Raw genomic sequence first — 27399 nt, 5'->3', positions numbered from 1 at the left:
TCTGAACGCAATCAAAGTCAATAAAAAACTACACAAGCTCTAACTGGAGACGACCCGCCTATTGTGCATTTCCAATCCAATCCTCAATATTTCCCAGTGCCGCCTGTTTTTGTGCTAGCCGGATTTAATCATACTTTAAACATAATGCACCGTTGCCATGCCGTCAAAATCGGAAGAAGCACTTGACCTCACGAAAGCAGGCTGGCAGCCAGACGCGCCATGAGGAGAAATCGAGCAGCCGGTCGGCCGGCTTTGGCTCAGGGAGGCTCGCGTGTTAACTTTCTCCCGCGGTAGCGCAGCACAGAGCTCGGCGCTACTCGGCACTTTAGGGTCAGTGTAATCAGTACTGACGCAGTAATCTAAAACCAAGAAAATGATGGGATACTTCACTGAACTCAACGTGTACGGCGTTAAGGATTACTGCATGTCCCCGTGTGAACCTCCAGCCCGCCTCCATCACAGACAAACTGATATTATGCTTCTCTAGAACAATATACGTCGATGAAATGAACTGGCTTGTTGTCTCTCCTTTTCACACGTTGGTAACACCACATTCACAAGACAACAACTTCCAATGTTGTGCAGAATGTCTTGGAGGTTTAAGTTTTTTGTACTTAAAAAGATTTGGCGCATATAGCGCTCTTACCTCCCAAATACACTGCCTCTTCACCATTTCGGGCACACACGTGTTCCTCTGTCAGCCCTCAACCGTAACGATTTCGTTATCTTTTTTGTCCTTGAAGGCACACAGCAAGACAGGCTTGCAAACACAGCAGCTGCCAGCTGCAGGAAGGAAACGAATCGGGCACCCCTCCGAAGATGCGCGTGCACAAGGCATTTCGAAACGGGGAGCGCATGAGTGTGCACGAGACAATCTGAGCGGTCATGTGCTTGCGTGTGGGTGGCGGTCGCGTTATTGGGCGAAAGAACGCGCGCGTGCATGAGAAATTAACGTAAATTCATAAGGAGGCACGTTGAAACACGGCGAGGTTGAGGGTACGTAACTGCTATGTCGCGGGGACGAGCTCACTGAAGACAAAAGACTGCGTTTTTTTATATTTTCTATTCACCTACTGCATTTTATAAGACTCCTGCCAACCTCTATTGCACCAATCGTGTCAAAATGGATATGTGGGGAATAAGTATTTTGTTTCCAAAAGCTACTTACGATCACCAAATGTATGCTTTCAGTTTTATTTTTTTAAATTATTACTATGGGGCTGATGCATGCATATATCCCTACATTCCAGGATTTCTTCCAATTCTAGGCAGCTTGGGGTATTGGGTACAAGGGCAGGAATCAACCGCAGCCTGTGTGCCAGTTCATAGAAGGTCACAATCCTGATTTGGTAGATTAAAAACCTTAAAACCAAAAGTTGGTTAAGACAAATGTATTACATTGTATATATTCTGCAATGAAGATGTTAATTAAAAACAAACCTTTAAAAGACAATTACATGCAATTCACAATTGTCAATTTTATTCATTGACAACTACTGAGTTAATCTACACTAAATAGCCATTTAAAAAATCGCATCTTCATGTAACCAAATTTCTTGCATTACAATATTTATCATAAAATAAGACCATCAATGTAGGTAACAGTCTCTTGCATATTGTAATATTAAGTTTTTTTTTAAATATATTTTGTAAAACACCCACAATAAACTGATACAATGTTATTTGCAAATTGTGTAATGGAATTCCTTGTTTCATTTTAAGGTTCACTAAGCAGTCACTAGCTGTCCACTAAATCTGTTCTTAGATAGATGTGCTATGTACCTTTTCCTTTTCAGTCTATGAGAAGGAAAACAGAATTTAGAAATAGTCTACTACAAGCAATCTCTAACTTTGGACGTGCGTGTTAGTAAGAATGGTTCCCATAAGGTTTATTGAATTGATAATGGCCATGATGGATTACAGTTTTAATTATGGTACTTTTATATCTAGTATATTGAGCACATATTTATTTTTTGGCAGCTATTACAATGTAAATCACATGCCATAGCTGTTCCACTCACCAGATCTCATTATAGTTTGGCATATAATGGTGGATTGTGAAGCAGTGCCTGAGCAGTCCCTGCCACCATCATCAAAACACTAAATTTTGGAATTTGTTAAGGAAGAAGACAATTGCATCCCAACAATATTGCTTTAGACATATGTAATTTGGCTTCTAATAATGGAATGCCTCTAGTCTTGTTAATTTTATTCTTAAAGGGCTTGGTGGCTTAACTCCACGTTTAGATAGTTTAATAGGAGTTTACTTTCTAGATTGCCTGTATTTAAATACATGCATGTACATTTCAGTGTGCAGTTCTTTTTACGTTTGCTTTTACTTTATTGCCTGGTAAAAGCCCTATAAAAAGCAGGCATAGACTGCTATATATATATTAATGCTTATCATTTAAAATAAAATATTGCATTATAATTCATTCCATGATTTACTGTATGGGTGGCATGGTGGGGCAGTGGTAGTGCTGTTGCCTCGCAGTTAGGAGACCCGGGTTCACTTCCCAGGTCCTCCCTGCATGGAGTTTGCATGTTCTCCCCATGTCTGCGTGGGTTTCCTCCGGGTACTCCGGTTTCCTACCACAGTCCAAAGACATGCAGGTTAGGTGCATTGGCAATCCTAAATTGTCCCTAGTGTGTGATTGGTGTGTGTGTGTGTGTGCCCTGCAGTGGGCTAGCACCCTGCCCAGGATTTGTTCCTGCCTTGCACCCTTGGCTGGGATTGGCCCCCGCAGACCCCAGTGACCCTGTGTTAGGATATAGCGGGTTGGATAATGGATGGATGGATTTACTGTATATGTTAAACCTATTTGTAGCTTTAATGATGCCCATCACAAGCACATCATGGCACACATATCAAGTTAGATATTTTTGCAGAGATGGGTGACCCAGATATCAGTTTATTTAAGTCTGAATGATAATGGTTTACTGAGCATCTGGACAGAAAGGAAGACTAAAAGAGGAGGCAGAATGTTAGGTCAAGTTAAACGGCTTCCTGAAAAGATGAGTTTTAAGTTGTTTTTTAAAGGAATGAATGGAGTCAGCTGATCTAATTAATTTAGGCAGGTCATTTCAAAGTCTGGGTGCTGTACAGCTGAAGGCCCTGTCACTCACAGAGTGCAAGTTAGTGTGGTGCACAACAAGATTGCCAGAATCAGAGGACCTTAATGGTTGAACAGGAACATAGTGATGGAGAAGGTCACTGATGTACTCTGGTGCAAGGCCATTTAAAGCTTTGTAGGTTATTAATAGGATTTGATATTCAGTCCTGTAAGACAGTGAAGGTGAAGCAGGATGCGTATAGTGTGCTAACTGTTGCTGGTTCATGTAAGGACTCTTACAACATGGAGCTGTGATATAAGATTAGAAGGGCCACCTGCCAATAAGGAGTTACAATAGTTGATCCAGGATGTGATAAAAGGATGGACAAGTGTTTCAGCATTAGAAAAGGAGAGGAATGAGCAAACATGGGATATGTTACAGAGGTGGAAGTAAGACATTTTCCTAATGTGGTTTATGTGGGTGGAATAAGAAAGGGAGGAATCAAAGATGACACCAAGATTCCATGCATTAGAAGAAGGTCTGATGAGATCACTGCCAAGAGTGAGTGAAAAGGAGCTCATTTTCTTAAGTTGCCAGTTTGCAGAAGTTCCGTTTGTTTACAGTTTTATTTTAAAGAGTTCTGCTTCAGCCAGGTTTTAATTTCATTGAGGCAAGTTGTGAGCTGAGAAAGCGCTGATGAAGTTTCACTTTTAACATTGAAATAGAGTTGAGTATCATCTGCATAAAAATGATAACCCAGTCCATAGCTATGAATAATATGGCCAAGGGGAAGCATATAAATACAGAAGAGAAGAGGGCCGAGGACAGAGCTGTACCTATTGTTGCCAAGTCTAACAAACTCTTACCTATCAGTCAGATAGGACTTAAACCACTAGAGGGCAGTGCCAGAGACACCCTGAATGTTCTCTATTCTGAACATTGGAATGTCATGTCTAATGGGTTCAAATGCTACACTAAGATCTAACAAAATTAATATGCTGGTTTGTACAGAGTCTGCTGCCATAAGCAAATCATTAATTACCAGAAGCAAAGCAGTTTCACGGCTGTGCTGTGCCCTGAAAGCAGACTGAAACTTTTGACAGAAAAGGTAAATGAGAAATAGGCCATAAATTGTTAAGATTGTCAGCATGAAGACCAGACATTTTTAACATTGGAGTTACAGAAGTGATTTGAAAAGTGGCTAGTGCAAAGCCAGTGTCAAGGGATGTATTTATTATTTTCTAACAGTTGGGATTATGGCATGAAGGCAGGATTTAAGAAGTGTGGTGGGGATGGGGTTCAGTACACAAGTAGTTGGCCTCATCTTACGAAGCAAGTCATTAACAAAAGCAGATGTGACTGGTGAGTATTTAGAAAAGGAGCTGGATGGAGTGGGAAGACAAGCAAAGATATAAACAGATGATAGATTTATGTTAGTTGAATTATTTAGATCTTCAATTTCATTAAAGAAAAAGTGGAGGAATTTTTCACAAACTTCAATAGAGGAGGTAGTTGGGCCAGATGCAGGTTGAATTAGTTTATTAACTGCAAAGAACAAAACCCTTGGTTTATCATGGCCACTTTCTTTTATTTGCCACCAGCAAGCCCGCGATTCTCGAAAGAATCGCCAATCCAAGAATGGCAATCACTTTCTGTTCCCTCCGATACTTGGAGGGATGAAATATCATGGAGGGTGGGTGCGTCCTGGGAAAGTTCATTTAATTAAATAAACATATTTGTACTAAAGCGGTTTCTTTTTGGAGCTGTGACTCATCTGGTTCTGGTGTTTCAGAAGCGCATTGTAGGCGCCTTCGTTTATTGTTTTTATTCATGCAGTCTCTTTTTTGTTTTTCTATGGATGTGTCGTCAGCGAGAATTCGTTTGCTGACGGTGGCAGATTCGCGTGCTGAAGTGACCATGGCGGCGGATCCGGTGCGGTGGTGTGGGCAGTCGCGTTCGGGCAGCTGTACAACCTGGCGTGCACGCTTTATCTCAGGTTTAGTTCACAGGTCGTAGCCATGGTAAAGTTTTCATTTAATTAAATAAACATATTTGTACTAACGCGGTTTCTTTGTGTGGGCGCCTTCGTTCATTGTTTTTATCCATACGGGCTCGTTTACAGGTCATAGCCATACAGGCTCGTGTTTGTATTACTAATCGTTGAGCTCCTTCCATTTGGAGCCGTGACTCCTAGCCTCCGTGTATTGTTTTTATCCATGCGGTCTCGTCTTTGTTCTGTGGCTGTGTCATTAGGTAGAAGTCGTTTACTGTTAGGAAGCATACTCCAACTTACACACACTGACTGCTGGCACAGTGGATTAGAGCTAGTTTAGTTTACAGGTTGTGTTGTTTGGGCGCCACCTACTGACTCTGGGAAGCCACTGGGTTTGACTCTGGGGCGCTGTAGGAGCCTCCGTTTATTGTTTTTATCCATGCGGTCTCGTTTTTGTTTCTCTGTTACTGAATGACCGTTATGTGATTCAAACATGCCACACAGACTGCTGGCACAGTGGATTAGAGCAAGTTTAGTTTACAGGTTGTGTTGTTTGGGTGCCACCTACTGACTCTGGGAAGCTGCAGCGTTTGACTCTGGGGCGCGTTGTAGGAGCCTCCGTTTATTGTTTTTATCCATGCGGTCTCGTTTTTGTTTCTCTGTTACTGAATGACCGTTATGTGATTCAAACATGCCACACAGACTGCTGGCACAGTGGATTAGAGCAAGTTTAGTTTACAGTCTCGTTTTTGTTTCTCTGTTACTGAATGACCGTTATGTGATTCAAACATGCCACACAGACTGCTGGCACAGTGGATTAGAGCAAGTTTAGTTTACAGGTTGTGTTGTTTGGGCGCCACCTACTGACTCTGGGAAGCCGCTGCGTTTGACTCTGGGGCACCGTGGCGCAGTGCGCATGCGCTTCGGTGCGTCCGCCGTGCATAAATTAAACTGTCGTTTTGTAATATAGATAATGTGTGTTCTTGGCTGCAGTTAGTGCATCTTTGTAATCCCATTGGTGGTCAGAGAAAGCCTGGATATGCACAGTGAGGCCATTTTCTCAAGGCATCAGCCAGCTGCTTTCATAGATTGTAATTCGGAATTGTACCATGGAGACAAACACTTAAAAGACACCTCCTTATGTTTTAAAGAAGCTGTTTTATCTAGTGCTAAATGAAGGACTGAGTTCTAATAGTCAACAAGACTATCCAGTGTTGATGGAATAGGGGAAGACAGAAAAAGATCAGAAATTGATCCATCAAGGATAGAGGGGCAGATATTTTTAAAGTTTCTGAAAGAAACCTGATCTTTATAATTTGCATAAATTCCTTCACATAGCACATATGGTTGAATCCAAATGCACAGAGAAGGAACAAATGACTGTTTTGCCCCCAATGACAGATTTCACAACCCTCTCCTTCATGTTCCAATTGGTTGTCAATTCTGGACACCAGATTCAGCTGAAGATAGTCTAAACTATATCAGAGAGATCAATTTACAGTATAGCTAATGAACATTAGGCAACCTTCATGTACTGTGAAGGAATGGTGGTAAATCACTATTAATTCCTTCCTGTTTATTGGAATTTTGCATAGTCACCACATTTTAGAAAGATGGCAGTATGGGCTCCAACCATATTTCTTGTTCAATCCAGACCTTCCAGCATTCAACACCGATGCATAAATGTTTATAGAATTCTTAATTTGCAAAGAGTGAAACATATGGGTATCCAGGAACCAAGGAGCCAGATGTTACTCGAGAGTCGCCATCAGTACAAACTTAAAACCAAGATAACAATCCTCCTGCCAGGGCCTACTTGAGAGAAAATTTATGTATTAAGTTACTTGGTTTCTTTCCTTTCTCTTATAACTCAAAGCTCTTGACTCTGATTTATGATGGTCCCATGTCCTGGTCTTCCTCTTTTCTTTTTATTTTACCTCCTCCCTATTCAGACGGTACATAACCATGCTACAATAAATGCAAATATTTACAAAAGGAAACCAAAAGCCACACGGTGGCGCAGTGGATAGCGCTGCTGCCTCGCAGTTGGGAGATCTGGGGACCTGGGTTCGATTCCCGGGTCCTCCCTGCATGGAGTTTGCATGTTCTCCCCGTGTCTGCGTGGGTTTCCTCCGGGCGCTCCGGTTTCCTCCCACATTCCAAAGACATGCAGGTTAGGTGGATTGGTGATTCTAAATTGGCCCTAGTGTGTGCTTGGTGTGTGTTTGTGTGTGTCCTGCGGTGGGTTGGCACCCTGCCCAGGATTGTTTCCTGCCTTGTGCCCTGTGTTGGCTGGGATTGGCTCCAGCAGACCCCCGTGACCCTGTGTTCGGATTCAGCGGGTTGGAAAATGGATGGATGGAACCAAAAGCCAAAGGAAAAGAACAAAAGAAAAAGGCAATACAATAAAAAAAAAAATACCAATTCTGCTAAACCAAGAACCAAAAAAAAAATCCAAAAAGCAGGAGATCAAATCAAAAAATAGTCATAATGTTCAACAGACTTTCTAAAAAGGACATTCACAAAAATACAGTCAGAAAACACTTATCCACAAGTTAGTGAATGCCCATATGCTTTGTTATGGCTATAACTTTTACCTGTAGGCCCCAAACAACTAATTAAAGGATATGTTCAGTATTTTTCAAATTGAAGTCATTTCTTTGCAAACATGGTATATATGCAGTTTGCAACATTAAATTGTGTTCCAAAGTCCAGTGTTTTCTAAAAAAAGCTATGGGGCACAAAGCGCCACCAGTAAATAAAATACTAATTCTTATCAAAAATGTCCTCTTCAAGTTTTGATAAAAGAAACTTTGCCTTTCATGTTTCCAATGAGTTTTTGTGACAATTAAAGGGATCTGGAAATAATAATTGTATCGGATATTCCTTGTGAATTTCCATCTATCTATCTATCTATTGTTCTCAAGGTAAGAATATGTTTTGTACTTCCTTGTGTGAATTGTCACATAAATACGGAAGTAAATAAAAACAAATCCAACCACAAAGCACTGTGATTTGGTCTGATTTGGAGAAAACCATTCTCGGGATGGGGTGTGTGTGTGTAGCGGGTAGTTGGGTTTGGTGTGAAAGGTTATTGCGGAAGACTACAAGTGCTGAGGTAGTGGATACAGCTGGTTTTATTTGAAAATGACTGAATCTCATAATATTGGTCTTCTTTGTTCATAAATGACATATATGTTATTTTACAATATGTGTGTAATTGCAAGATGCAGATCAGTACTCGACCACTATCTTAGCTTGAAAAATGTATATATTGAGTAAGTTTTAAGGCTTAGGTTTTCCAGTTATACCTGTGCCCCATTAGCTCTGGTGTAAAAAGCTAGTCTGGGCAAGATATATTTTTTTAAATTTATAGACATCACTGGACTTTGAAACACAGTTTTGCATGGTACATACATATAAACCATGTTTGTGAAGAAATAATTTCGACTTGAAAAATATCAGACTTATTCTTTAAGCTGAAAGAGTCCCACCCAAATTACAAGAATCATAAAAATGTACATAGAGGAAAGATAAGGGCACAGGAGTAAATTACAATAATGGACACCATGTTTTAAATACAAGGCTGTACATAAGTATACATGGTACCAGAATCCTTTGCATAAAAAAAGTCAATTATAGTTTTAGTATCTGACTTGAAGTCATACTGTATATCCTAACACTCAGGGAAAGCTAAATTCTGAGCTGTGTACTGCACACTACTTCTTTATTAATTTGCATTAATAAATTAAACATTATATATAACTGCTTTTATGTAGTCTAGCATATTAATGTAACCATTATTGGGATGCATCAAAATTTATCAGTATGCCCACCAAATTCACTTCCTTTATATTCTGTATTCTTGAGTATTTTTAGTGGTAGGGAGTTAGGAGCAACTCATTTCATGTCATCTTCCATCAGTTCCATCCATGGGTTTTTGTAAACTCCTCTGTCACACAACCTCCTTCATACAGTCACTTTCTGCCTTTCACTTAAAGTGATCAAACAACATCATCCTAATTTTCCTAACACCTGACATTTCATCACTACAGCTATCTTGTCTCTTAATTTTTCACTCATCTTCCTCTGTTTTAGAAAAACTCCATGAATTAATGATTTTTTTTTTCTATTAGTTGCATCATTTCTAACTTTTCAACATAATGTGAGACTGTAATATGTTTTTTATGTGGTGGCAAATATTTTTAAAGCAATAACAATATATGCTCATTAAAAATTTATATTTGCTATAAATTGAATTTTCTTGCAAGACTGGATGTAGTCTTATAATTTTTTGCCACTGGAGTAGGCTCCATCCCCCTAACAGAGGAAAAGTAGCTATATAAAATGGAAAGTTGATTGGGTGGAAGGATAAAAGTATATTTTGTTTTAAGACCATAAAATAGGAGATGATTCAATTATAAATGACAATGATTGTTATGTCTCTATAACATACTGAAACATTTCATACTGTATTTTCCAGAAATATATTCTAATAAGGTGTACTAGTAAGATATATATATTGTAAAAGACCAGGCCCCAGGCACAGACAGACAGACACCGTATGTCTTAAAACACAAACGTTTTATTTTCTTCACCCGTGGGCGCACGTCTTCCCCGTGACCCACAGGCAATACACAGTCCCACAAAAGCACAATTATCACCACAGCAACAATCCTTTCTCCTTTTTACCACCACTCCTCCTCAAGCTTCGTCTCCTTCCTCCCAACTCTGGCTCTATGAGTGGTGGTGGCTGGCCCTTTTTATATCCCACCCGGAAGCGTTCCAGGTGCTTGATCACCTGGTCCTAATTGCATTTCTGGGTGGGGCTGAAGATTTGACCATCCAGGCTGCAGACTCCATGCAGCTCCCCCTAGCGGCCATCCGAGCCCCCAACCAGGCTGTGGAGGACTCCATCTCCCATGGAGCCATGCGCCAGGTTGGGGATTCATCGTCCCCCAGGGAGGCTGCCACCAAGCGTCCCAGGGGAGGTATTGAGCTGCCCATGGTGGCTCCCCCGGAACAGGTGCAGCAGGGGCGTCCCTGCCGGGCATGGGACTCGGCTGTCCATTACATTATATATATATATATATATATATATTCACGGCATTCGTAGTCTGAATCAGAATTAGGGCGAAACACGTGTCGCATACTCTTTGCATTATTTGACAGTAAACTATTTCAACCATTCTATGATCTGCTTCTCGCAACTGAAAGAGGGCATCATGGCGGATGTTAGCCGACTTGCTGACCAACCACAAGCGTTACCTGGTAGGTAACCACCCATACAATCAGATTGTGATTCAGACTACGAATGCCGTGAATGTAATTACCCCGATCTACATGCTGTCAAATAAACGAACCACACGCCGTGGCGCAACGTTAGGGGCTTCGCCTCTAGCGCTGACATCCGAGGTTCGATTCCCGAGAGGGAGTGCAGTGAGTGTGTACGCCTGATGAGCCCAGAATTAGGGTGAAACACATGTTGCGTACTCTTTGCATTATTTGACAGTAAACTATTTCAACCATTCTATGATCTGCTTCTCGCAACTGAAAGAGGGCATCGTGGCGGATATTAGCCGACTTGCTGACCAACCACAAGCGTTACCTGGTAGGTAACCACCCATACAATCAGATTGTGATTCAGACTACGAATGCCGTGAATGTAATTACCCCGATCTACATGCTGTCAAATAAACGAACCACACGCCATGGCGCAACGTTAGGGGCTTCGCCTCTAGCGCTGACGTCCGAGGTTCGATTCCCGAGAGGGAGTGCAGTGAGTGTGTACGCCTGATGAGCCCAGAATTCTTTGCATTATTTGACAGTAAACTATTTCAACCATATATATATATATATATATATATATATATATATATATATATATATATATTGTCACAAAAGCCACAAAGAGCCATAGCAAGGTTTGGAGCAACCACCCGTATAATTGGTATCCTGGCTGAGTCGTGAGTCACAGCACTGATGTACACAAATTGAGTCCAAAACAGAACTGAAGCAATAGGGAAAAGGGAATATATATATATATATATATATATATATATATATATATATATATATATATATATATATATATATATATATATATATATATTATATATACTGTATATATATATATATAGATAAATATATTTTTTTAAGTATTGTACATGTAAGTTCAATACAGGAAGTAAGAGGAGCCTTTTGCTTGCTAAGCTGAGGCAGTTGGTGGAGGAGCAAGAAAGCAGTTCAACCTGATAGACAAGGATACCTGGTATCTGAACAGACTTGTTTAGAAAAGAACATGGTCCATTGTTGTAGAATATTGTTTTGCTCTGTTGTGTGAGGTGTGTATTTGTGCATACATTAGCTGTAAAGACTTAGAAAGCAATTTAAACACATGGTTCCACCAACTTTTACTTTGGGTACTGAATAATATAATGAACTCACCATATCCATCTATGTCTTAGACATACTAACATACATATACTGTATATTGTATACATATATTCAGTTTCCTTCATAACGTTTGGGACAAAGAAACATTTTTCCTTGTATGAAATAAAAAATCAAACAATTCAGATGAGATTAAAGTGCACATTGCAGACTTTAATTTAAATGAGGGGATCATTTATAAAAAGTGTTGTCATTTCTGCATGGTGTTACCAAAATGTATGCAAATACCTTTAAATCAAAGCACACAATGTGCACTTTAATCACATTTAATTTTTTTGATTGTAATTTTAAACTGAAGCAGAGGGCTAAACAAGGATAAAAGTGTGTTTGTCCCAAATATTATGGAGGGCATTGTGTATACAATACATACTGTATTCACTCACTTCAGGTGAGTCCAGTTCTGGGTTGAGGGAGACCAGAGCTAATTCTAGCAACACTAGGTGTAAGGCAGGATGCAGTTTTTGATAGAGTACAAGTCAATAACAGATCCCACACTTTCAAACAGGGGGCCAATTTGGAATTTTCAATTAACCTAACCTGCAGGTCTTGGTCCAACAGCATCAGGCACAAAACAAGAACCAGTCCTGGACAGGATTTAATTTCTTCAACGGCCAAAGTTATCAGTTTTACACCTGATGCTGCCAAGGTAGGTCCAGCACTTACCAAGAATAATAAGGGTTGCATAAAACATTTTGCAAATGTTTCTGTATTCTGTTCAAAATTTACAGGAAATGTCTGCAACTTCTGTGGTTAATTTAAATTTTCACACTATATAGAGCTGTGGAATTATCCATTTCCTAATTCATGTTCAGTTATCTCTAAAAATACATACTGCAATGATATGCATTTCAAACAAAATGCTGTTTTTAAAGTTTTTGGTGGAGAGGAAATAATCAAGAAGCATTCATAAGTACTTTAAATGTATTTACACCTATTTGGAGCTCCCAAAATGCTATCTGTTAGAAAGGATTTGGGAATGATGATGAGGTTATTGTAGAAGTAAAGAAGTGGATGTGAGGATGAAATTCAGACTGTTTTTATATAAGCCTGTTGAAGTGACAGAGATTGTGAAGAGTATAACAAATATGCCTAGGTCTCTTATGTGTACGTGCAAATTACTAGCAACAAACAAATTGAGTTTCAAAGCTTTTAGGTAAACCCTCAGTGAATATGAGCATTTTTAAAATGAATGCATTGAAGCATGTAAGAACAATACAGTCATAAGTATCCTCTAACACTGCTGAATTTCTGTTAAAAACGTACATTTTTTACTGATACAATTTTTGTGAAATGTAACCTTATGAAAATCTTCCTTCAGTTGAGAAGAGTATGCTAACTCTGTTCAATTAATAGACTTGGTCTATTGAAACTTTTTTAAACAGTGGTCATTTTGCCCCCACTTACCTCTACCCATAACATCACTGTTATGCTGCAGTCTGGGTTTGTTTCCTGGCGCTTTTTTTTTATTATTGTCACTGAACGTCTGGAGATATGGAGGAACTCATGTGGGAGCAGTCAGAGCTGAGGAAGCAGCTCCATGAGGAGAAAGCTCACTACAGGGACAAAATGGTGTACAAGTTTTAGCAGAACAATGTGAAGGAAGTGTGGAACAGGATGATGATTACCACTGGCTACAAGCAGGCTATAAAACTTGCAGAGGAAGGGAACAAAAGAAAAGCTAATGAACTGAAGTAGTTCTTCAACAGATGTGAGTCATTCTGGTCAGTCCAGCCCTTACTAACACTGCTAATCTTCTGTGTGCAAGCTGAGGAGGTTCTGGAATACCATCTGCCATCTCTGCATAGCATGACCTTCTTCCATCCATCCATTTTCCAACCCGCTGAATCCGAACACAGGGTCACGGGGGTCTGCTGCAGCCAATCCCAGCCAACACAGGGCACAAGGCAGGAACTAATCCTGGGCAGGGTGCCAACCCACCGCATAGCATGACCTTCTTTTACAATGAAATCACACCTGTGGTCTTTAGTCCCCTTCCACTTCCTAGAGTGTCTCAGCTGATCAGGTGAGGATTGAGCTGAGGAAAGGCTGCAGGGCTAGATGGAACAATAAGAACATAAAAAGACTAGTAAATTTGACAAATGAGAGGAAACTATTCAGGCCATCAAGCTTGTTTGTTTAGCTAATCGGCCTCAGGATGCTGAAAACACGTGCCAGCCATCTCTGTGGGGACCTTCAGCACCCATTCACCCTATTCCTGAGTTTGCAGGTTTCTTAACTGTGGAAAACATACTGTTTGGTCACACTGCCAAAGGAAGGGCATTCCAGTCCATGCCAAGGACTTCAGACCAGTTGCTCTTTTATTCATACATCATGAACTTTTGAGAGCCAGGTTCAGAAACAGCTCTTACCCCTGGTTTCAGAAAATCACACACATATATATGAGGAGGATGCTCTGATCTACATGCTCTACAGAGCCTACTCCCACTTGGACAAAGATGGCACCACAGTCAGGATACTGTTCTTTGAATTTTCCAGTGTCTTTAACACCATTCAGCCTCATTGACTGGGGAAAACGGTCAAGGCTTTGCATCTTCATATCCCCACAATCTTCTGGATCATGGACTACCTAATCAACTGATAACAGTTTGTGAGACTCAAGGACTGTGGGTCAGAAATGATTGTGTGTAATACTGGGACACCTTTTGGAATTGTTCTGTCTTTCTTCTGGTTTATCCTCTGAACAACCTATTTCCAGACAATACCAACATTTGCCATCTACAGAAACTCGCACATGACTCCTCCATCATTGGTTTCATTGATATTGGAGATGAGTCGGAGTACAGAATGCTTGTGGAGGACTTCATCTTGTGGCACAGGGACAATCACATGCAGCTCAACATCAGCAAAACAAAAGATGGACTTCCAGCAAGCCAAAGAGACACTGAGACCAGGCATCATTCAGGGGGGAGGTCATGGAAGTGGTGTAGAGTTTCAAGTTCCTAGGAGTTTACATTAACAACAAACTGGACTAGCCAGAGCAGACTGTACTTGCTAAGAAGACTCAGGTTTTTTGATGTACACAGTCTGTAGTAGCCAGTGTATTGCTCTAAGCTGTGATCCCCCGAGGAAGCAACTTCAGTTGAGAAATGTACACTGCCTTTCTAAAGTTTTAGTTCACCCAGAACTTTCATATTTTGATAGAAATTGATACCTTTTATTATCAAGATACAATTAAATTGATTTATAAATATAGCCAAAGTATTGCTAGTGTTTATAATGGCTATTACTGCTTATAATTACTGATGATTAATGTATTATTCAGATATGGCTGCAAAGTCCAATTTTCAGCAGCAATTCCTTCAGTGTCCTAATAGTAAATTCTCTTAGCTTATCCTTAATTAATCATTTTTACATGATAATTGGTTATTATGAAAACCTTTGTCACACACACTGCCTGGACCATTTAACGTCACTTCCGGTTCCACCCCTGGTGACATCACTTCCGGTTCAATCCCTGAAGACGTTGCCTCATCCTTACGACTTTAAAACCCACCCTGTCTTTACCAAACCATAGTTCTGTTTTGGAGTCTCGTCTTTAAAGACCATTTTTTCACAACCTCCTACTTCAATTTTGCAGCAATTTTCAAGTACAGTGTATACGGGAGGCTGCCTCAAGCCTCTTTTTGTGTCAAGGCTTGGTTATTTATCACATTGTATTAGCACCTCTGAAACCTGTTATTCTGTTCACTTGGGTTGCAAGGTACTGGAATTCCTAAAATTAATTTCTGGTTCAAAATGCCCAAAATGAAACAGCTTTCTCAAGAAACATGTCAGTCTTTTGTTTTATTTGCAGAATAAAGATTACTCTATGTGATAGATTGCCAAGACATTGAAGATTTCATACAAACGTGTCTAATACTGTCTTGAGAGAAAAGAGCAAACAAGATCTAACCAGGATAGAAAAAGAGGGGGAAGGCCAAGACGGACAACTGCATAAGAGGATAAGGACATCAGAATCTGTAGTTTGAGAAATAAACACCTTACTGGTCCTCGATTGACTTCTTTAAATACACGCCAAATATTGGTGTAATGGGGCAGCACGGTGGCACAGTGGGTAGCGCTGCTGCCTCGCAGTTGGGAGACCTGGGGTCCTAGGTTTGCTTCCCAGGTCTTCCCTGCGTGGAGTTTGCATGTTCTCCCCATGTCTGCGTGGGATTCCTCCGGGTGCTCCAGTTTCCTCCCATGCTGGTTTGGTGGATTGGCGATTCTAAATTGGCCCTAGTGTGTGCTTGGTGTATGGGTGTGTTTGTGTGTGTCATGCGGTGGGTTGGCACCCTGCCCGGGATTGGTTCCTGCCTTGTGCCCTGTGTTGGCTGGGATTGGCTCCAGCAGACCCCTGTGACCCTGTGTTCGGATTCAGCAGGTTGGAAAATGGATGGATGGATATTGGTGTAATTTGCAACAGAGAAAAGACGATTCTGGGATGCTGGCCTTAGAGGCAGAGTTTCAAAGAAAAAGCCATATGTTAAACTGGCAAGAAGGAAAATTTTAAAATGGGCCGAGAAACACAGCATTAGACAGAAGATGATTGGAGAAATATATTATGCTCAGCATCCTAGAGAAAGCCACCTATGAAACAGTAATAACCAGTATATACACTAGTAAGGTCTTGGCTTTTTTAAAATAATTTTAATGTTATCTTAATTATCAGTTTCTTTCAAAAACATTAAACTGTCTGGGTGACCCCAAACTTTTTAATAGTAATGCAGGAATGGGGCATACTCTCCAACATAAACAAAAAGAGGGCAATAACCAATCGGCCCTTGACTAATATCTAAATGTGCCCCTACACTTAGTGAATTTTATTTTTTTCTTTAATGGTGTAGTGGTTAGCATTGCTGTCTTACAAATCACCTGGTTTTGAATTCTATACTCAGTCACTGTAGAGGACTGTACACCTTCTCCCTAATGTCTGTCTGAATGGATTGCCCCTTCCATGTCCCGAAATATTGTGTGTTAAAATTAATTGTGCCAGGTGTGCATGATTGGGCCCTGTGATGGAATGATGCCCTGTGTAGAGCTGATTCCTGCATTAAGTCCTACTAAAATATACTCTGGCTCCTGAACAACCTGAAATGGATTAAGCGGGTTTAAAAGAATGTTACATCCTTTTTTTCTCTCTTTGGAGAATATTTACTTTATTCTTCAGAGGTTCTGCATTTTTTGTTTAATCAGAAAGCCTGTCCTTATTATTGAACTTAACAGTAGACGCAACTTGATAATTTGCCACAGTATACAACTATGTGTCAGATTTAGATTTTAAACGGGTTGGTTTTACTACACTTTTCTAATCTCAAACATTAATATACATGGGCACAGAGTCCTTCCAAAACTGCTATGCTCCCTGCACTGATTATCCCTTTAAGCATTAAGACGACAGTCAGTTGCCCACAGCAACCCCAAGTTGTTTATTCTACTTTCTTCTGAAACAAATCAACAGTAGTTGCTTTCATTCCAGACACACAGACAAGACAATGGCTGCAGTGAGCAATAAAAGGCCGTCTTCACATTTGGGGATCTCGGCCAAGCTTCCAGAAATAATTCATCCTTTGAAGAGACTGGGAGACCCTGACACTATCTCGATAGCCGGGTTCTCTGCACAAGGTTGTAGAAGCCAGAGGGATGTGAAGTCTGCATCTTGGGAACTTCCCCAGGGGAGCAGGAGAAGAACTGAGTGTGGCAGAGATTCCTTCACACAGGAGAGATCGGGCACCTCTTTGGAGCAGATTTACAAAAAACATAAGTTGAACAAACTGGATACCTGGACAAAGCTGGACAAATGGGCAAATCTGGGTGAGTATTTTATACAGTAAAAAGTAACTAAGCTCTACTTTCCATGAATTAAATAACAGTGTGTACTCTCTGTTGTTGGGCATTGCTCCTCCAAATATGCCAGCATCTCAAGCATTTTGCTAGATAATAATTTAGCGTGCCCCTACTAAGATACACATTTTGTCCAAAAAGGCCTTTTTTGTGTCACATTTTAAAAATATTGACGATGAAAGATTTAGATTTTTGGATTTTTGCATATAAGAGGTGATTTGTCTAACAAACACATGTAAACCTTTAATTTTGCCACAGGTTACATTCTTATATTTAATTTAAAGATGTGCTAAATGCAGAAGTGACATCTTTTAAAACCAGATAAGTGTTATGTTAATTAGTAATAGATCTGATTTAAGCCAAAAATGACCGAAATACAATAAATGCATTTATATTATTTTTTACATATGTATTATGTTTTTTGTGATCACAAATAAAAAAGAAATAAAGCTGATATGGATGCAACAATAAATGCTTTTTCAGAATATAAGAAGCAAAACACCTCTCCACTCCAACCTTCCTGAGAAAAAAATCAATCAAAAGATAAAGCAAATATGAAGTCTACAGGAGAGCCGGCTCATGTACGTACCCCCACAGAGGACAGCCAGATGTATTAAATTAATTTGATATGATTTACGTCCATTGGTCCTTTTTCTGAACCAGCTTAGTCCAGTTCAGTGTCTTGGTTAGTCAGAGTCTATCCTGTCAGTAGTAGGAGCAAAGCATGAACCATCCAGAGGTGAAGTGCCAGTCAATAGCATGGCACAATCTCAACTCTACTCACTCTAGCAAAATCTTCTCTAACTCCAGAGCACCTGGAGAAAATCCACACTAACACAGATAATTACATGTATTTTATTGATAGTTATTTGCTTACAGAATGTGCAAACTCTGCACAGGCAGTAATCTTGGCAATAGTGTCAAGAAACATGCAACCATTCCATCCTTAATTTGATTCCATAGGTGTTTATTCACACATATGGAATTCACATACAGTATATGGATTTCAATAAGAGAATCGCTTTCTTAAAATTACTCTGCACTGTTTCACTCATACTATTTAATTTTTGGGAAAAAATAAAATAAATAAATGCCTTTCTAGTGTCTGTGCTGAAGCTGTTTTTAGTTTTAATGTCTTATCTCAATAGAGTTATGAAAGTGACCTTTTCTATTCAATTTCAGGGACATCATTGTCTCCCTGTCTAATTCTTTGCCAATGAGGCTTGACTGCAATGTGCTTAACTCCTGCTATGCTTTGTAATAGAGCACACTGTGAAAGGCACTATATAAAATAAAAATTGACTATAAAAATAAATCTATTTTCACACATACATACAAACCACAATAATTATTATTAAATAATTAAAGAGAATAAGCAAATGCAATATGGCAAGAAGTTGTTTGTGTGAAGTCTACATGGAGGAGAATTTACGTTTTTTTTTTTTCAAAAAATGGTGCTGTTTTTTAAATGTAATAATAATAATAATTCTTTGCATTTATATAGCGCTTTTCTCACTACTTAAAGCGCTCAGCAATTGCAGGTTAAGGACCTTGCTGAAGGGCCCAACAGAGCAGAGTCCCTATTGGCATTTACGGGATTCGAACCGGCAACCTTCCGATTGCCAGTGCAGATCCCTAGCCTCAGAGCCACCACTCCGCCTCTATGTATGTAAGACATACAAACAACACTTAAGAATGGAGCTACCTAGATACATTTGTAAGTAATTTATACCTCTGTAACAAGATGTTAACACAAATCATGTTCAGTCTTAATAAGACTTACAATATAAAATAAGCCCACATTTTAGAATAGAGTCTACCTATCAAGGACAATTAACACCAGAATAAGGACTAAGTAAAGAAGATCACTAACACTTTGTAAAAAAGGACTATCTAACGTGATTAATAAAGCGTATATGAACAATTATATCTCACTTACTATATACTCTTTGTAACTATGATGTTTCATTTTCTTTTTACCTTTACCACTTTGATTTTTATCTGTCTAGTCTCTCCATTTTCTAGACTCACTTAGTCTGTTACAGGTAATGTGAACTGAAGGGTAACCCAAAACCATTAGACTCAGGGCAGGAACCAACTGTTGGTGAGATATCAGCTCATCACAGGGAATCCACACACTGGCACCTTCACTCAAACAAGACAAAGTTAGCGCCAAATATCAGCCTAACCTTCATATCTCAAGGTATGGGAGAAACCGGAGTTCCCAAAAGACGGGAAGAACATGCACCTCCACATAACTTGTTACCTGAGCAAGGATTTGAAGAAGTGTCCATGTTACATAATGAAATACGAAATAGTAACTGCACCATATAAAATTTAATCAGGTTTGTGTTCTATAGGGAATTTTCATGACTTTTCACTCATACTCATAACACTTGCTCTGGGCTTTTTCTTGGCTTTTCCAAACAGTATATACTGTATTGCATACCTGGCTGTAAACAAAGACAAGCACATCCATATTACCACCTAAGAAGTCCCCGTACACTTTACCCTTGTACCTAGGTGACTGTCAAAGCAAACACCTCATTGAAGTGGAAGCTGACACCTTTGCCTTGGGAACAGAAATGTATAGCCTCTTCAGTGGAGTGGAAGCCTTTTAGGTTCACCCTGTCAGATTTGCTTGCAAGAGCCTGCCACTGATAATTCAACTGAGTCCATCTAAAATAGTGACAAAGCAAGAATAACATGTCAAGTTTAATTTGTAATTAATGTATTGACATTCCATAATTTAAGTGGTTTGTTTTAACCACCTTAGAAATCTTTGCATTCAGCACTGTAACACAGGAGATATCATGTTCTGATAACCTCTTATTTGTTTATGTAATAGTGAAATTGAATCCAGTGCAGCTTTATCTTGTTTCTTACTTTTTGCTTGTTTTTAACAGCGCCTTTGTGTCAGATGTTGCATTCAGATAATATTCAAGTAATATGCTTTATTTTACCAATAACCTTTAAATTAAAGTTTATAAAAAGAATACCACATTTTCTTCCAATTGCTTACAATTTAGCCACAATTTGTTTTTCTACATTTATGCTCATTTTGCATTTAGCATTAGCTGCTTAGCTGCTTTTCCCAAAAGCATCCAGAACTGACATTGCATTTGCATCATTTTTGATAATTTTTTAATTATATTGTTAATTGTTAAACTTTTTCAGTTAGAAGAAAGGCAGTAAGTATTCTTCAGGATGGACCTTATTCAATCCAAAAGCTAGTCAAATTAACCTTTAAAAATATCTTAAGTGAAGCATAAATCCATTTTAACAAAACTGAGATGTCTAACAATATATATTTTAGACATCTCAAATGTGAGTCCATATTAAGGTATCTTAAATAGGAAAAAAAATAGGAAACATCTTGATTACATTTCAAGATACCTCAAAATAACCTTCAGACCCTTTTTAGATTTCTGATATTCTTTTCCAGATATTTTAAAATAGATTCCTCTGTAATTCAAGTTATCATGTAATGACAGGAAGTCCCACTGAAAACAAAAGCAAGTTTACAGGAAGCCATATTGAGTTATTTTAAGATATCTCCAAATATATCAGGAATCTCAGAATTTATTTGAACTTATTTCAGATGTCTAAGTCTGACCAGAATGTCATTTTAAAATACATTGAAATGCATTTCTGATTAAAAAATAAACATAAATTTCAAATATTTTTTCTTTAAAACTTACAGTATCTAAAATGTACCCACGACAAGAAACAGGAACATAATATGAGATTCATTTGTGCAAATCTTCTAAACTATACAAATAAAAGTAAAAGAAGGACTCCACATGTTGGCATACATGTCAGTCAATCCCACCAAATCAGTTTTTTTAACACAGATACTCAAATTCTAATTATTCATATGAAAACATTTCTACAAATTGGTGTATGATGGCATCAAAATGGATTGCACTCTGGATGGTTTTTTGTCTTTGATGAGCAGCCATTCGTTTTGTGAACAGAAGTACAGCATTTGCTCTTCTGTTTCTTCATCAGAAGTTAAAACTGTTCTCTTCAGTAACTACATCAACGAGAGGCACTCGACTGTGGAATATCCGTGTGTATTTCATTGTGTTTTTGACTCATTTTGAATTTTGAAGTGCTGCCTTCTCTTCTATCTAAGCTTTTATTCTTTAGTTACCCTTTTGTAACCAGGCTAACATCATCACAGACAGTCTTACTCTAATTATCACTAGCAGGATAGGACAGCAGTGGGAAGAATGCAATAATGAAATGTTAGCCGACTTGTGAAATTTAGTGCATCCTGGGTAATAAAGTTTAGCCAGGACTATACTTCCAGTATACACTTCACAGTTCTGGTGTTCTGTTTCTGTGTCTTTAATTTGCACAAATCAGGTGTTCTTATACTTGTTTATACTTATACCATCTATTGGAATGACAAATGCAACACATTTTATTACTAAAAATGTTGGTAATGCACCATCTTTTGGAATGATAGAGATAAAGCAGCCAGACGGACGCAAAGACAGACAAACAGACATGTATCCCTTTATTAAGTTGAATACAAAATGCTAGGTGTTGTCTTGTGAATCACTGGGCCTTGAACCTTGATCTTGGTCTTAATTGAGAGCTTAAAACATGATATGATTGACACAATCCAAGAGTTAGAGGGGAATGCTACCTCCACCGCATAATTGGTATTCGGGTCCTTCTCATGGCAAGGTAACACGTACCTGCCTGTGATATAGTGGATCCGTGGCTCAGACTAAAAGGCCAGTTTTAAATAAATAGTCGGCTTATAGAGGGTGCGTGGTAGTGTGACCAGAGTGGTTCTCAGATGCGACGTGCTGCGGGCAGGTGACAAAAATTTTCTGCGCAGGTGAGGAATTGTCCGCATCCGGAATTGATGCCGAGAGCTGCTAATCGCCGCACCTGTGCCACGTCCCCATTATATATAGTAGGAGCGCAAGTGCGGAGGGGAAGAAAAAAAATTGAGAGAGCGAAGGTTAGAGGAGGAAGAAGCTGGAAGCTGAGAGCCAATGCCAGTGTGAGCAAGCAAGCGAGCGAGCGAGCAGAAACAGCAAGCCCACGGGTAGCAGCTGGGAAGTGAGCCCTAACGGGGGTGTTTGGCTGGCACCCAGGGTAAGATCCATTGGGTCGCTCCTGCTGAGTGCTTGAGAAGAGCAGGAGTGACCAGAAGGTGGTTGGCTCACCTCATAAGGCCGCAGAAGGCAGCGGGGTTGCAGCCAACAGCGTGAGCGCCCTGGTCACTTGGGAACCCAAGTCTCAGTCTGGCTGAGCCAAACAAAGGCAAGGATTGGGAAGCTACTAGACCAGCAGGAAGAGATGGACAGCTGCAGGTAGGGCGACTCCCATGGTGCAGGGCCAAGATTGAACAAGCAGGAGAGCCGCCTGTTGAAGGCACTGGGTTTTGTTTTTAAAAGGACTGCTTCCAGCCAGTACTTTAACCTCACTTTTAATGGAACTATTTATTGGATTTTAACCTCCACATGTCACCCTGGTTTTATGGATTATTTATTTAATGACATTTGAAGCACTGCACTTATTTTGGGATTTTGTTTGGACTGGTTCTGCGGTGGGTTGGCACCCTGCCCGGGATTGTTTCCTGCCTTGTGCCCTGTGTTGGCTGGGATTGGCTCCAGCAGACCCCCGTGACCCTGTGTTCGGATTCAGCAGGTTGGAAAATGGATGGATGGATGTTTGGACTGGTTGTGTTGTTTGTAATAAAAGCACTTTTGCACCTTTCCCCTTGCTTTTGTTTGGTGTCCTTATTGTCCAGCTCATCCAGTTACATTACCAACGGTGTCAGGTTCAAGAGCCCCCTAAAGGGAAGTGGGAGCTATGGAAAAGAACCCGCATTGTCACAATGCCCTGACTGTCAGGAAAACAACAGTTGTGTAGCACGCAATATTGTTAACAGGAACAACATAAAGTCATACATGACCAAAGAATTGTAGGTGTGGGCTTCCTCCACCATATTACTGGGCTTTGGGTCCTTCTTATGGCAAGCAATGGCATGGCAATAAAGTGTGGTTGATGTGAGTGCACAAAATGGCTGTCTAGTAAAAAACCATGGCCACATCTGTTGGCAGTGAAGTGCTTTGCACAGGCTGTCAACTCAGCATGACAAAAGGGGAGACAGCCTCAGCATTGTGACGTTGGGTGCTGTGCTTCGTGAAAAGTGCATGAACCATTTTTCTTCAAGGACTAAGTTTTTTTGAATTTGGCAAGAATTCATTATACACATACAGTATAATGCAGTATATATATATATATATATATATATATATATATATATATATATATATATATATATATATATATATATATATATATATATATATATATATATATATATATATTATATATATGTATATATATATATATATATATATATATATATATATATATATATATATATATATATATATATATATATATTGTGATGGACAACCGGCTACAGACTCCGGTCGCCACCCCCAGGCCGCTAGGAGGAACCCTCCGGACCGCATGATGGTGCCTCGAGTTCCAGCAGGGCCTCATGGACTTTGTAGTGTCTATACATAGCCCTGCTGGATACCTTGGGGACCACCGGGAGTCGCTGTAGGGGGGGCTAGTGGGCTCTTGCGTGCCCTATAACCAGGGAGTGTGTCACAGTCACGTGACCGGAAGAAACAACATACTCCCAGGATGAAGAGGAGGACTGTTTGCCCTGACCCGGAAGGAAATGAACTTGTGGGTTGTGCCAGGAACCACTTCCGGGTCAGGGAATATAAAGGACTGTGGGAAGCCCAGTACACTGAGCTGAGCTGGGAGGTAGGGTGGCAAAGTGTCTGGGCGAGGAGGATTGGTTATTGTAGAAGAGTTTATTGTTTATATGAGTGTGGAGTGGAGGGTGCTTGGTGCACAGTATAATAGCAAAATAAATAGTATTTATACTTTTACTTCGTGTTCAGAGTGGTACCTGAGGGTTCAAGAGGTGGACAAAGGGCTTATTTGCTACAATATATATATATATATATATATATATATATATATATATATATATATATATATATATATACATATACTGTATATATATATATATACATATACTGTATATATATATATATATATATATATATATATATATATATATATATATATATATATATATATATATACTGCTCAAAAAATTTAATGAACACTTTTTAATCAGAGTATAGCATCGTATAGCATCAAGTCAATGAAACTTCTGGGCTATTGATCTGGTCAGTTAAGTAGCAGAGGGGGTATTAATCAGTTTCAGCTGCTTTGGTGTTAATGAAATTAACAACAGGTGCACTAGAGGGGCAACAATGAGATGACCCCCAAAACAGGAATGGTTTAACAGGTGGAGGCCACTGACATTTTTCCCTCCTCATCTGTTTTTTCTCTCATTTTGCATTTGGCTACGGTCAGTGTCACTACTGGTAGCATGAGGCGATACCTGGACCCTACAGAGGTTGCACAGGTAGTCCAACTTCTCCAGGATGGCACATCAATACGTGCCATTGCCAGAAGGTTTGCTGTGTCTCCCAGCACAGTCTCAAGGACATGGAGGAGATTCCAGGAGATAGGCAGTTACTCTAGGAGAGCTGGACAGGGCCGTAGAAGGTCCTTAACCCATCAGCAGGACCGGTATCTGCTCCTTTGGGCAAGGAGGAACATGAGCACTGTCAGAGCCCTACAAAATGACCACCATCAGGCCACTGGTGTGAAAATCTTGGACCAAACAATCAGAAACAGACTTCATGAGGGTGGCCTGAAGGCCCGACGTCCTCTAGTGGGCCCTGAGCTCGATTGGAATTTGCCATAAAATACCAGAATTGGCAGGTCCACCACTGGTGCCCTGTGCTTTTCACAGATGAGAGGAGGTTCACCCTGAGCACATGTGACAGACTTGAAAGGGTCTGGAGAAGCTGTGGAGAATGTTATGCTGCCTGTAACATTGTTCAGCATGACCGGTTTGGTGGTGGGTCAGTGATGGTGTGGGGAGGCATATTCATGGTGGGATGCACAGACCTCTACAGGCTAGACAACGGCAACTTGACTGCCCTTAGGTATCAGAATGAAATCCTTGGACCCACTGTCAGACCCTGTGCTGGGTCCTGGGCTCCTCCTAGTGCATGACAATGCCTTATGTGACGACAGTATGCAGGCATTTCCTGGAGGATGAAGGAATTGATACCATTGACTGGCCCCCATGCTCGCCTGACCTAAATCCAATAGAACACTTCTGGGACATTATGTTTTGGCCCATTCAACACCGCCAGGTTGCACCTCAGACTGTCCATGAGCTCAGTGATGCCTTGGTCCAGATCTTGGAGGAGATCCCCCAGGACACCATCCGTCGTCTCATTAGGAGCATGCCTCTGACGTTATCAGGCATTCATACAAGCATGTGGGGGCCATACAAACTACTGAGTACGATTTGGGGTTGCTGCAATGAAATTTCGGCTAAATGGACTAGCCTGTCGCATCATTTTTTCACTTTGATTGTCGGGTGTCTTTGAATTCAGCCCTCTGTAGGTTGATAATTTTCATTTCCATCAAACGATGTGGCATCTTTTCATTCCTAACACATTACCCAGTCCATATCAGTATAGATATCCAGCAGGATTTTTTATATTGAATTTCTAGGCGCAGCCAGGGTGTTGAGGGGGTCCGGTTTGGTGGGCTCAGGATTGGGTCACTGCTTTTTGCAGATGATGTTGTCCTGTTTGCTTCATCAGGCCGTGATCTTCAGCTCTCTCTGGATCGGTTCGCAGCCGAGTGTGAAGCGGCTGGGATGAGAATCAGCACCTCCAAATCCGAGACCATGGTCCTCAACCGGAAAAGGGTGGAGTGCCCTCTCAGGGTTGGTAGCGAGATCCTGCCCCAAGTGGAGGAGTTCAAGTATCTCGGGGTCTTGTTCACGAGTGAGGGAAGAATGGAGCGTGAGATCGACAGGCGGATCGGTGCGGCATCCGCAGTAATGCGGGCATTGCATCGGTCTGTCGTGGTGAAAAAGGAGCTGAGCCGCAAGGCGAAGCTCTCAATTTACCAGTCGATCTATGTTCCTACCCTCACCTATGGTCATGAGCTATGGGTAGTGACCGAAAGAACGAGATCGCGAATACAAGCGGCTGAAATGAGTTTCCTCCGCAGAGTGTCTGGGCTTTCCCTTAAAGATAGGGTGAGAAGCTCAGTCATCCGGGAGGGGCTCAGAGTAGAGCCGCTGCTCCTCCGCATCGAGAGGAGTCCGATGAGGTGGCTCAGGTATCTGATCAGGATGCCTCCTGGACGCCTCCCTGGTGAGGTGTTCCAGGCACGTCCAACCGGGAGGAGGCCCCGGGGAAGACCCAGGACACGCTGGAGGGACTATGTCTCTCGACTGGCCTGGGAACGCCTTGGGATTCTCCCGGAAGAGCTAGAAGAAGTGGCCGGGGAGAGGGAAGTCTGGGCATCTCTGCTCAAGCTGCTGCCCCCGCGACCCGACCTCGGATAAGCGGGAGACAATGGATGGATGGATGGATATATATATTTACAATTTGTGGAAAATGCTTAAAGATTTTCCAATGAAACAAATAATGTGTTGCTGTCTGTGTCTGTCTGTGTCGGACTTGGGGAGTTGGAGCACCACCTTCAGCCCACAATATATATATATATATATACAGTATTATATATGAGGAACAACACTGGGCTTTTATATAAAATAACTCCTTGACATGTGTGTTTCTCAGCTTGATGAGATTTTCTTTTCTTTTTTTGGAACAGAAAGATGGTATTACTATATAGTTTACACGAGTGTATTTTTGACTGAACTGTGTGCTATTGTAAATGTTTTCTTCACTCAACATTAGATGTTAGAAAGTTTTTCTTCACTCAAAGTACAATAGACACATGGAGTAAATAATCAAGTAGTGTGGTTGAGAGTAGGGCTTGATGTTATTTTGATGTTAGAAAGTAAATAATAAATAAATAAAACCTGAGTAAGGTGCACCTAATGCTGTACCAAGATGGTTTACCTTTCATGTATTTTTTAATTATCCCTCCCT

At 40.4% G+C, this 27399-nt stretch overlaps 2 protein-coding genes across 2 annotated transcripts in view; one reads left to right on the top strand and one right to left on the bottom strand.

Moving 5' to 3' along the window:
- gpam (glycerol-3-phosphate acyltransferase, mitochondrial) overlaps positions 1-837 on the bottom strand; it is a 91492-nt gene extending 90655 nt beyond the window's left edge. Inside the window, exon 1 of the mRNA XM_028795834.2 lies at positions 647-837. The gene's annotated coding sequence lies outside the window, so the exon portion shown is untranslated. The remainder of the gene's footprint in view (positions 1-646) is intronic.
- Positions 838-16962: 16125 nt separating this feature from the next.
- Positions 16963-27399, top strand: part of LOC114647210 (EF-hand calcium-binding domain-containing protein 6-like) — a 76280-nt gene continuing 65843 nt past the window's right edge. The window contains exon 1 of the mRNA XM_051922166.1: positions 16963-17314. Within this exon, the coding sequence (XP_051778126.1) occupies positions 16996-17314 (319 nt within the window). The 5' untranslated portion in view covers positions 16963-16995. The remainder of the gene's footprint in view (positions 17315-27399) is intronic.

This window comes from Erpetoichthys calabaricus, chromosome 2 (genome assembly GCF_900747795.2).
Source record: "Erpetoichthys calabaricus chromosome 2, fErpCal1.3, whole genome shotgun sequence".
NCBI lineage: Eukaryota > Metazoa > Chordata > Cladistia > Polypteriformes > Polypteridae > Erpetoichthys > Erpetoichthys calabaricus.
Note: the sequence above shows the minus strand (reverse complement) of the source record. Positions and strands in the feature narration are given on the sequence as shown.